The following is a 12,125-nucleotide window of genomic DNA, read 5'->3' on the forward strand; positions in this document are numbered from 1 at the left end:
ACATGCTTTGCAGCATAAATACTTCTGAGGCTCATTTCTCTGAAGAGTCTAGAACCAGTGGGTACCACCTTTGGCTCAGGGGTTCTGCTGGGAGTGAAGGAGAAATTTCTTCATTGAGGGTTGCAAATCTCAGAAATTGTCAGTCTGAGGGGGTGGGATATTGATTTGCTGAATACATTCATGAAAGAGCAACAGACTTTGAAAAGCAAGAGAAAGAACAGTTTGGTAATTGAAGATGAGCTGGAGGGTTGGCTGTGGTTTTATTAAATGGGGGGGGGGGAGCTGGAGGGATTTTATGGATGTTCACATTCGGTCGTCATTATCTGTTAAATTACCATCTGTGATCTATCTACTCTTCAGGTTGGCCCCAGGTTCCATCCTGCTTTTTCAAACAACTATATCCATAGTACATAGTACATGGACATATTGAGGAAGCAATCAATATAAAAATAACATGATTAGTTTCCAGGCCTCCTGTGTCAAGTTGTTCCCTGCTGTAAAAGAGAGTGGTCATAGTTTACATTGCTGGATCTTGCGATTTCAAAACCAGTCAATGCTTGTAAGCTTCAATGGAAGTTGCTCATCCAAAAACCTACTTCCTGCATCTTAACTCTCACCAGTCCCATCATTCATTGCACCCCTTCCTCACTATTGGCGTTGAACTTTATAAATGCAAATACCCCCATGGGAACACCCTCCCTATCTACCTCCTCCAGCCCTACAAACTGAAAAGTTGAGTTTATTCTCACGTGCACAAGTACGTGTACTATATGTGCAGGTACAATGAAATACCCTACTTATTGCAGGATCACAGGCACATGGTATCAGGCATACACGAGCAAAACAAAAACCAGACATGCTTTATACAAAGTACACAATAAATAATACAATTAGAACATAATGAAGGTCTATTGTAGTGCAAATTACAATGCACAAATAAAGATCCTTGTGCTTCTTTCTATGCCTTTGTAAAGAACTCTCTAGCAACTGTTGCAGCTCAGCTCCAAGCCCTGCAGATCCCACCCTCAGTCTATTCATTTCAGCACGAAGAAGTCTGTGTAACAAACTCGAAAGGGTTTCTGTTCACATCCTAATATCTTGCACTGGGGGCAGCCCACAAGTATCACCACGCTTCCAGTGCCAGCATTAGCTTTCCCACAATTTACAAACCTGTACAATTTTGGAATATGGGAGGGAAGTGGAGCCCTCAGAGGAAATCCACGGTGATATACAATCCATATAAAATGATATTTAGAATTTTGTTAATGTTAATTTTGTTAATGGTTTACTTTGCAAGCATTGTGAATATACTTGTGTTTGCCATGCTGTTTCTCTTAGGGACACCTGAATAGCCCTCTGTGCCAACAGTTGGACCATGAATGCCCTTCAGTGTGCTGAAAGTAGACACAGTTAACGTGCCCAGACTGCAGGATATTGAAGTCGCACTGAACCAAATCTAATTAAATATCATGAAGAATTTACCTAGCTGAAAGTAAATTGACCGTGTCAATGGAACGTCTATAATTAAACCTGATATTGGTGCTTTGTAGGAAATGAGACAGATGTTAAAAAATCAACAGCATTCATTTCCAACAGGATTGATTTTAATTTCAAGATGTATACAGAAGGTCCAGGGGTGGTGTTTGCATTCATTCAGTTGTAAAGGCTTTGAGTACTGTGGGGATTGCTTGGAACGATGGACAAGTATTCCCCTTTCATCTTTGTGACAAAGTTAGCACATTCCTCCTCCAGCTAGTTCCAATCAGTCCCATTCCATCAGTCCCTCCATTTGGTTCACCACTACAGCTGAAAAAAACAAACACACATTAAGTGCTTGTACTCAGCAGATCAGGCAACATCTACGAAGAGGGAAAAAGAATTGATGTTTTGGGCTGAGACTCAGGGCTATAAAGGAAGGGGGAAGAAGCCAGAGTAAGAAGGTGGGGGGGAGGGGTTTCTGATTTGTTGCTCCACTGTGAAGTCCCTTTGATGCCTAATGCCCAATGCCTAATGCAAAATCAAGGAACTGCTTCTCATCTTCCTTCTTGGCACATTGCAGCCAGTTCTGCAGGAATTCTACTTGTATAATCTCAGTTTCTCTCCCCACGGATGCTGTCTGATCTGCTGGCTATTTCATCATCCTCTGTCTCAGAATTCCAGCAACCACTATGCTCTTGGTTTCACAGTTTGAACATTATCTCTTTCTAACTTGGGGTTGAGATGGAAAATAAATCAGCCCATGACTGAATGGTGGACAAAACTCAATGGGCCAAATGGCCTGATTCTGCTCCTATAGTCTAACTGCCAGCACTGAAATCTATGACCTTACCTTACAATCTTGCTCTCTAACCTATCACAGATATTCCCAACACCACCCCCCCCCCCGACAATTTAAAAACTCCTGTGTTTCTAACTTTTCCAGTTCTTCAAAGGTGATCTGAAATACTGGCTCCTTTTCTCTCCCCTCAGCTGCTGCCTCACATATTGAGTATTCCCAGCAATCCCCATTTCCATTTCCGCTTTCCAGCATTGGATGTTGGGTTGCTTCATACTTCTCATTCTAATGTTCAAATTACCTTGACAGTTTTTAGCCAAAAGTATCTAAACTAGGTAATAAAAACAGAAATATGTCACCGAACTTATAGTACTCCCCAAATGCCTAGTTGATGTTGGTCCCTGATATCCGTTAGGATCAGGATGGTTAATCCTTATTGTTTCCTTTTCCTGTATCTCACTTTGAATTAAAATTAGAAGTAAATTTGAAAGGATACATATGAAACGTTTCCTCCAGCAGTAATCAGGGGGCATCAGTTTCAGATAATTGGCAAAACGAACTGAGGGGAATCGAGGAGATGTTTTTGTGTTTCACTGTGTGCTGATTTGCGGTTGAATGTATTGCCTGAACAGGAGACGTGGATCCATTCAGAACTTTCAAAATATATATGTGCAAGTGCTTTTATAATGAAAAACTGGCAGTATCAGGGAGAGAAGCCACGTGCTTGGGAATACTCAGAAAGCTCTTTCAAGGAGTTGGGATGATCACAGTATGTAGAATGGTTTCAGAATTAAGCTGATCAGAATTTTATCTTGTGTTTTTTTTTACAGAAAATTTACTTTCAATCCTAAGGAAGGGATAGATAATCCTGCCTTGGTCATAAATGAAGACATTGGTAAAGTAAACAATATATTTTAATGGAAACAGCTTTACTGATCTAATGTTGAGTGTATGGTAGATAAGGGCTAAATATTAATCTTTCCCAAAGCTGAAGTAAAAGGTGGTAATGAGCTCTCCTCAAAACAATGAAGCATTTGTCCCTGGGCGACGAGACAAGTTCTGTCACTGAGACGGATCATGTTATTGGATTTAAAAACAAACAAGTATAATTTCTGTTCTGGAGGGTCCTGGTCGAATGTAATGTTTCCATGGTAAATTGAAAATGTATTTCCTCCATGGTGATAAATATCAAGAAGAAGTAGGTTAAATGTGGAAGGATAGGGCCACTCACGCAGAAAATAAATACCTGCATGGATCAACTGGCCAAATGCCTGATTCTCTATTGTAAATACTGAGTAATAGTATTTAGCACTGTAAAGACTGCTAGATAAATTGGGAGTATTACAAAGAAAATAGATGCCCAGTATTTCATGGAAATATTCAGAGCCACAGAATATCAGCTGTCTACACTTCATGTGTACTCAGAAGAGTAGCCAACAAAATCAAAGAGCCTCATCACTCCAGACGTTCTCTTTTCGTTTCGCTCGCATTGGGCAGAAGATAGAACAGCCTGTAAGCACATATTACAGTGTTCAAGGACAGCTTTCATTTTGCTGTTCTAAGACTATGAATGTAAAATAAGATGGGCTTTGACATTACAATCTACCTCATTTTTGACCCTTGCACCTTCTTATTTGCCTGCACTACTCTTTCTCTGTAACAATATATTATGCATTCTCTTATTACTTCTCCCTTGTATTACTTTGATGAATTGATGTGGTGATATGATCTGTTTGGGTGGCATGCAAAACAAAGATTTTCACTGTACTTTGGTCCATGTGACAATAATAAACCAGTTATCAATATCATCTCCAAAACATCAGTAAAAATCAATAGGATTTGACTTGGTTATTCCACTACCAACTGTTAACCATGGCTTAATAAGTAACAATTCTACTCAACCAAGGAGGTTCATCTCACCTTCCAGAACACTGATACAAACAAGGTTAAAGTTCCACTGCAATGCTGGAGGTGAACTGCATCTTTAGAATGCTGCCTCATGGACAAGACTTTAACCATCCTGGGTAGTTGTAAAAACATTTTTTTTTAAAAAGTTCTCCCTAAAGTTTTGCAGATATTTATTCTTCAAACATATCACAAAAATATTATGTTTATTTGCACTTAGCCGCTCAAGAGTGACTAAAGTTGCCTTCTGATTTCCACCATCCATTTTGGAAAATATTTCAGAGTCAGCACTGTGATCACCTCCAGTCAGTATGGGACTGGATTTGTCAAACAAGGCAAGTGTCCTAAAATGAACATTAGTGCAAACAACAGGAATTCTGCAGATGCTGGAAATTCAAGCAACACACATCAAAGTTGCTGGTGAACGCAGCAGGCCAGGCAGCATCTCTAGGAAGAGGTGCAGTCGACATTTCAGGCCGAGACCCAGTGACCCAGTTTGGTTTCTACAATATCACCATCATTATATTTCATTCTTACTGATATTTCATGAGGTAGAGATTTTTATTTTGTATCTCTAAATTTTGCTTTCAATTTGAATACTTAAGTACTGTATGGTAAAATTGAAACTCACTTACCCTTGATTAATTTATTAGTTATTTATTTATTTAGCGATTCAGCACGGAGTGAGCCCTCCTGGCCCTTTGAGCCATACTACCCCAGCAACCCCACAACTCCAATTAACCCTACTCTAATTGCGGGACAATTTACAATGACCACTTAACCTACCCGGTACGTCTTTGCACTGGGGGAGGAAACCGAAGCACCCGGGGGAAACACATTCATTCATAGAAACATAGAAAATAGGTGCAGGAGTAGGCCATTCGGCCCTTCGAGCCTGCACCGCCATTTATTATGATCATGGCTGATCATCCAACTCAGAACCCAGCCTTCCCTCCATACCCCCTGACCCCTGTAGCCACAAGGGCCATATCTAACTTCCTTTTAAACATAGCTAATGAACTGGCCTCAACAGTTTGCTGTGGCAGAGAATTCCACAGATTCACCACTCTCTGTGTGAAGAAGTTTTTCCTAACCTCGGTCCTAAAAGGCTTCCCCTCTATCCTCAAACTGTGACCCCTCGTTCTAGACCTCCCCAACATCGGGAACAATCTTCCCGCATCTAGCCTGTCCAATCCCTTTAGGATCTTATACGTTTCAATCAGATCCCCCCTCAATCTTCTAAATTCCAACGAGTACAAGCCCAGTTCATCCAGTCTTTCTTCATATGAAAGACCTGCCATCCCAGGAATCAATCTGGTGAACCTTCTTTGTACTCCCTCTATGGCAAAGATGTCTTTCCTCAGATTAGGGGACCAAAACTGCACACAATACTCCAGGTGTGGTCTCACCAAGGCCTTGTACAACTGCAGTAGTACCTCCCTGCTCCTGTACTCGAATCCTCTCGCTATAAATGCCAGCATACCGTTCGCCTTTTTCACCGCCTGCTGTACCTGCATGCCCACTTTCAATGACTGGTGTATAATGACACCCAGGTCTCGTTGCACCTCCCCTTTTCCTAATCGGCCACCATTCAGATAATAATCTGTTTTCCTATTTTTGCCACCAAAGTGGATAACTTCACATTTATCCACATTAAATTGCATCTGCCATGAGTTTGCCCACTCACCCAACCTATCCAAGTCACCCTGCATCCTCTTAGCATCCTCCTCACTGCTAACACTGCCACCCAGCTTTGTGTCATCCGCAAACTTGGAGATGCTGCATTTAATTCCCTCATCCAAGTCATTAATATATATTGTAAACAACTGGGGTCCCAGCGCTGAGCCTTGCGGTACCCCACTAGTCACCGCCTGCCATTCTGAAAAGGTCCCGTTTATTCCCACTCTTTGCTTCCTGTCTGCTAACCAATTCTCCACCCACACCAATACCTTACCCCCAATACCGTGTGCTTTAAGTTTGCACACTAATCTCCTATGTGGGACCTTGTCAAAAGCCTTTTGAAAATCCAAATATACCACATCCACTGGTTCTCCCCTATCCACTCTACTAGTTACATCCTCAAAAAATTCTATGAGATTCGTCAGACATGATTTTCCTTTCACAAATCCATGCTGACTTTGTCCGATCATTTCACCGCTTTCCAAATGTGCTGTTATCACATCCTTGATAACTGACTCCAGCAGTTTCCCCACCACCGACGTTAGGCTAACCAGTCTATAATTCCCCGGTTTCTCTCTCCCTCCTTTTTTAAAAAGTGGGGTTACATTAGCCACCCTCCAATCCTCAGGAACTAGTCCAGAATCTAACGAGTTTTGAAAAATTATCACTAATGCATCCACTATTCACAGGGAAGATGTACAGAGACTCTTTACAGAATGGCACCAGAAGTGAACTCCAAACTCCGGAACGCCCCCAAGCTGTAATAACTTCGCACTAACCACTATGCTACCATGGCATGATTAATATTTCATGCCCCCCCCCCCAAATTTCAAACCCTTCAGCCCTATTGCTGAAGTTGTTTCTGACCGAAAACTTTCAACCATCCTTTCTCTATTCAGTTGCCAGTCCAATTTTTGTTTCCATTTCAGCTTCCAGACTCCGTAGTCTTTGTTTGAGCTTCGTTATCAGTTCTGAGCAAAGTACAAATCCGAAGGATGTGCTTCAATGTTTGGAATTTATATAGCTTTTATGTAATTTTATCTACTCAGAATTGTCAGTCCTCATCAAGCCCAGAATATGTGTCTTGACCAAGAAGGACAATGAGGTGTTTGGCTTCTACTTGCGAGCTGAAAAGAGGAAGCAAGGACACATCATCCGACAAGTGGAGCCCGGAAGCTACGCTCAGCTCGCTGGGCTCTATGATGCCGACAGGGTGCTGGAGATCAATGGAGAGTTTGTGGATAACATGGAACATTCCAAGGTAACACTCACTTTATTTCTACTCAGTGTTTTTGCCTTTGGTCTGGTAAAACTCAGTATTTTTTAGATAGTCTAAGATGATGGTTCAACAAGAGCAAAGCAAGCTGAGACAATGAATAAATAGAGGAAAAAGAGAGCAAAAAGAGGGAAAAAGGAAAAATAAAGGTGAGCTAAATCCAGTCTTCTGATGTTGTTGATTTTACCCCAGGAGGTCCACAGACAAATCTCAAATGATTCTCTCCCTTTACAATACTTTTTCTGGACAATACTTTTCCTCACTGACAATCAACATAGGCACATCTCAAAGAGGAGTGCTTAGCCTGCTGCCCTATTCTCTCTACACTTAAACTGTGTGGCTACCCACAGCTCAAACGCCATCTATAAATTTGCTGATAGCATCACTGTTTATGGCAGAATCTCAAATGGTGATGAGGAGGCATTCAGGAGTGAGAGAGATGGGCTGGTTAAGTGGAGTCACAACAACCTTGCACTCAATGTCAGTAAGACCAAAGAATTGTGGACTTCAGAAAGGAGAAATCAAGAGATCAGTCCTCATCAAGGGGTCATCAGTGGAAAGGGTGAGCAGCTTCAAGTCCCTGGGTGTCAACATCTCTGAAAATAAATACTGGGTCCAAAAAATTAAAACAATTACAAAGAAGGCATACCAGAGGCTATATTTCATTAGGAATTTGAAGAGATTTGGCATGTCACCAAAGACATGCAAATTTCTGCAGATGAACCCTGGAGAGCATTCTGACTGGTTGCATCGCTGCCTCGTATGGAAAAAAAGCGGCAGAGGGTTATAGACTCAATCATCTTCATCATGGGCATTAACCTCCCCACCACTGAGGACCCCTTCAAAAGGCAGTGCCATAAAATGCCAGCATCCATCGTGAAGGACCTTCACCATTTAAGACATGCTCTGTTCTCATTATTACCATCAGTAAGGAGGTACTCAATGTTTTAGGAACAGCTTCTGCCCCTCTGCCATCCAATTTTTGATTGGACAATGAACACTACCTTGCTATTTTGCTCTTTTTCTTCTATTTATTTATTTTTATATTGTATATTCTTATTGTAGTTTATGGTAATTTTTATGTATTACATTGCACTGCTACCACAAAACCAACAAATTTTATGACATATGTTTGTGATAACAAACCTGATTCTGATTTTTACAAGACAACTGTAGGGAAGCAGTCAGACATCTGAGTTAGAAGATTGGGATTCAAGCCCTGCAACGAGCAGTTGAACACTTGAAGTTATTAGCTCTGATTGGATGTATTCGAATGACACCGCACTACCCTCTCTATTATCGATCCAGCATCGGTCACACCTTATATCCATACCTTTGTCCACACAGCTCCCTCCCAACCACCCCAACTGCCTTTCCACTACTTCTGAGCAGCTGCATATTGGCTTAACCTGGGCAGAACAAGTTTTCACACTATTGTTGATGTCACAGAACTCATCCTGACTTTTTAGTGAGGATTTCACTTGCCCTATGATCTTCTTTCATGCATGAAACTCACAAACGATGCAGTTGAAGGATTATCTCTATTTCTTACACATTAGATAATAAGAAATAAAAGTAGGAGTAAACAATACTTCCATGGACTCTGCTCCACCATTCGGTGAGATATTATTGAAGGATGGCATGATAGCATATTGGTTGGCACAATGCTTACAGCACCAACTGTAAAATTGGGGTTCAATACCCACCACTGTCTGTAAGGAGTTCATAGGTTCTCTCTGCAATCATGTGGGTTACCCCTGGTGCTCCGGTCTACTCCAGCATTTCAAACGCTAATCCTATGGTTAGGGTTGGTGAGTTGCAGGCATGTGATGTTGGCACTGGATGTGTGTCAAAAGTTGTTGGCTGCTCAGCACAGTCCTCGCTGGTTTAAAGCAAATGACACATTTCACTGTGTGTTTCAATGTACATGTGTTAAATAAAGCTGATCTTATCTTTCGATATTGGCTGATCTTTTATAACTTTATAACATCTAGTTCCTTTGAACACCAACACTATTCAATTTTCCACCATTTAATTATTCTGCCTTTCTAATTCTTCCATCATGGTGGATGTCCTCAAATTTTTCCAAATTATATTCTGTCAGCCATGGTCTCACCTATTCATGTAGCCTTTCTCTACCTCACTGAGACCTGGTTGAATTCTCCTCACAGAGCTAATGAGGAGTGAGAATAATTATTCTTTAAATACTAACCTAGACGATGAATATTTAGGAATAAGGAGAAATAAAGTGAGCTTTATCCAGTCTTCTGATGACCATGCAGTTTGCCCAAGGAGTTCCAGATGTTAAGTGGCTGGCTGTGTTTCACTACTGTACTGACCTGACACAATTATATTCCTCATTTCTAGAGATGTAAGTTTTTTGTCTATTAAATCGTCAATGAAAAACCATTAACTTAATAATTTATAAAATGCATAAGTTATTCTTAATTTGCTTCTCATTTTCCCATGGTAGGTTGTAAGCAAAATAAAGCGGAGTGGCAACCAAGTCACTTTCCTGGTGGTTGATGGAGCCGCCTATGAAGACGCAAAAATGCAGAATTTGGATTTTGCAGAAATTGTACAGGCTGAACATGGAACTCCGTATGGTAAACCACGACTCTGCTATGTAGAAAAAACTCCCAGTGGATTTGACTTCCAGTTGTGCTCTCATGACGGTAATTATCACCCGTGAATTTTTTCTCATCTTCTTTCCCTTGACTGTTTTATTAAATCATCTCTTGTCAGCTGTGCAGTTTACTCACTTTTGCTGGGCTTGTCATCTTTTCCGACACTTCAGAAATGCCTGATATTAACCCACTCGTATAACATCAGCAATCTCTGTCCCAGCTCAGTTCATCTGTTCCTGAAAACCTCAGCCATCTCTATTTTTTTTTACTTCTAGGCACAATAGTCTTCTAGCAGCCACCCTCCATAAGCACATCCATAATTTTGCTGCCAATGCACTAGCACACCAATCATTTATCACCCCATGTGTTCGCTGATTTACTTTGTCTTCCAGTCAAGAAACACCCTGGTTATAAAATCCTAGTCCTTGTTATAAATTTTCAGTGTGTCTTCACTTTATCCAATATTTGTAATCTAATCACAGTCAATGACTCCTTTAATCCAGTCCTGATTGTTATCTCTCTCATTGGCAGCTGTTATTTCATATGATCTTTAGTTTCCTCCTGAACACTCCCCTCCTCCTGCTTTAAACTAATAACCAATCTAAGATTTTTATAAATATTTCCTGAAGTTGCTTGCTGTGTTCAACAGGGCTTTGCAACAACCTAATAATTTTGATGTGTAGCCAGTATAATGCAGAGCCGCAAATTTACTCAAAACAACTCCAACAAACAGCAATGTGATAAAGACTGGATTTGGTGTTGGCTACAATATCAGAAAGGACTGCCCTGTCCTCTTGAGAAAGAAGGCAAGGCGTCGGTTTAGCACTTCACCTGAAAGCTGGTGTCTTTCCATGTGTACTTCTTCCGTAGTACTGCAGTGACACATCAGGCCAATCTTTTGTCTCTGCATGGGACTGAACATATAGCTTTCTGGCTCCTTTGTAAATGTGGCTATTTTACAATGTTATGCAGACTGACAGCTGAGTACAACACAAATAATCTCTATCTTCTTTATTTTCACACCCATGAAACTGTATACTGTACATGCAGTCTCAAAGAGGAAACACAGTGTGTTATGCTTTGTAACTTAGAAACAAATTGAAATAAAAACATGGGAGCCCAGGAAAACATGTACGCTTAGTTTTACTTTTGTGAGGTGCACACGTATGACATGCTGGCATAATGACATATAACATTCAAATACTTTGTGTGTATAATCTGTAATGGGGATTTATATATACACACACACACACACACACACACACACACACACACACACACACACACACACATATAAAAGAGAGAGACAGTATACTATATAATACAGCTACTATACAGATATCCACAGCATAGTAAATTTCAAATTGTCCTATTCAGGCCCCAAGATTTAATCGCTGTGGAGAATTTCTTACTCTTGTGGGATAATGGTTTTTCTTAACAAGAGGGGTCTCTCTGCTTGGCAGATGAGACTTGCGACTGTGAATCAATCTCAGGTTTTGGGGACTCTTACTTTTGAGTTTTAGGAGTTATCTGTGGGACTGTAGGAAATGATTCTGACAGTTCTGGAGTTGGCTCTGGGATTGCAAGGGACTACTCTGGAACAGCATAGCTGGCGTGGTTATTTGTGGAGTATGCTGCATTATGATATGCAAGGAGGAAATTGGCGAGCTTCTGATTCAGTGTCAGTGCAGTGTGTTCTGCTGATATTGCGCGCTGTGCATTCTTAAGACTCTGGAGAAACCTTAAGGCCAAGCCATTTGTAGCAGGGTGGTACGGTGCAGATATAGTATATCTTATTCCTTCCATTTTCAGGAATGACTGAAATTGTTCCGTAACAAACTGTGATCCATTGTCACTGGACCACCAGTCCTTGAGAAGAGGCTTCTCAACACATCAATAGTGTGGGAGGCTGTAGTGGAGGCTATTGAGGACATCTCTGGCCACTTTGTAGCTGCATCATCTACTACCAAGAAATCCATGCCCATGAATGGTGTGGCAAAATCCACATGAATCCTCTACCAGGGTAATATAGGCCATTCCCAGGGATGGAGAGCGCTGCTCTTGGCATCTTCTGGATGTGTTGCCATCCCAAACAGTGCATAGCAAGCTGCTCAATCTGTTGGTCTGTCCTAGGCCACCAGAAAAAGCTTTAAGCCAATGCTTTCATTTTGTCCATGCCTAGATGACCGGTATGTAGCTCCTTCAACTCTTTAGCTCTCAGCTTGGATGGTCTGAGTGGACACAGTCAGACTAGTGATCTTGAGGCTTCAACTCTTCGAAGCTTCAGTCAGAGCAAGCCAAAAAACAGAAAAGCTCTCGGTTAAGTTTTTTTTCTTCCCGTCTTTATACCTACTCACCTAGG

The 12,125-nt window shown here is 41.2% G+C and overlaps 1 protein-coding gene across 4 annotated transcripts in view; it reads left to right on the top strand.

Annotated features, from left to right (window-relative positions):
- LOC134340961 (Na(+)/H(+) exchange regulatory cofactor NHE-RF3-like) overlaps window positions 1-12,125 on the top strand; it is a 65,551-nt gene that overhangs the window by 15,430 nt on the left and 37,996 nt on the right. For all 4 annotated transcript variants that reach the window (XM_063038589.1, XM_063038588.1, XM_063038590.1 and 1 more), the window contains exons 4-6: window positions 3,106-3,170; window positions 6,910-7,121; window positions 9,610-9,811. In XM_063038589.1, coding sequence (XP_062894659.1) covers window positions 3,106-3,170; window positions 6,910-7,121; window positions 9,610-9,811 — 479 coding nt within the window. The remainder of the gene's footprint in view (window positions 1-3,105; window positions 3,171-6,909; window positions 7,122-9,609; window positions 9,812-12,125) is intronic.

Source organism: Mobula hypostoma, chromosome X2 (genome assembly GCF_963921235.1).
Source record: "Mobula hypostoma chromosome X2, sMobHyp1.1, whole genome shotgun sequence".
Taxonomy (NCBI): Eukaryota; Metazoa; Chordata; class Chondrichthyes; order Myliobatiformes; family Myliobatidae; genus Mobula; species Mobula hypostoma.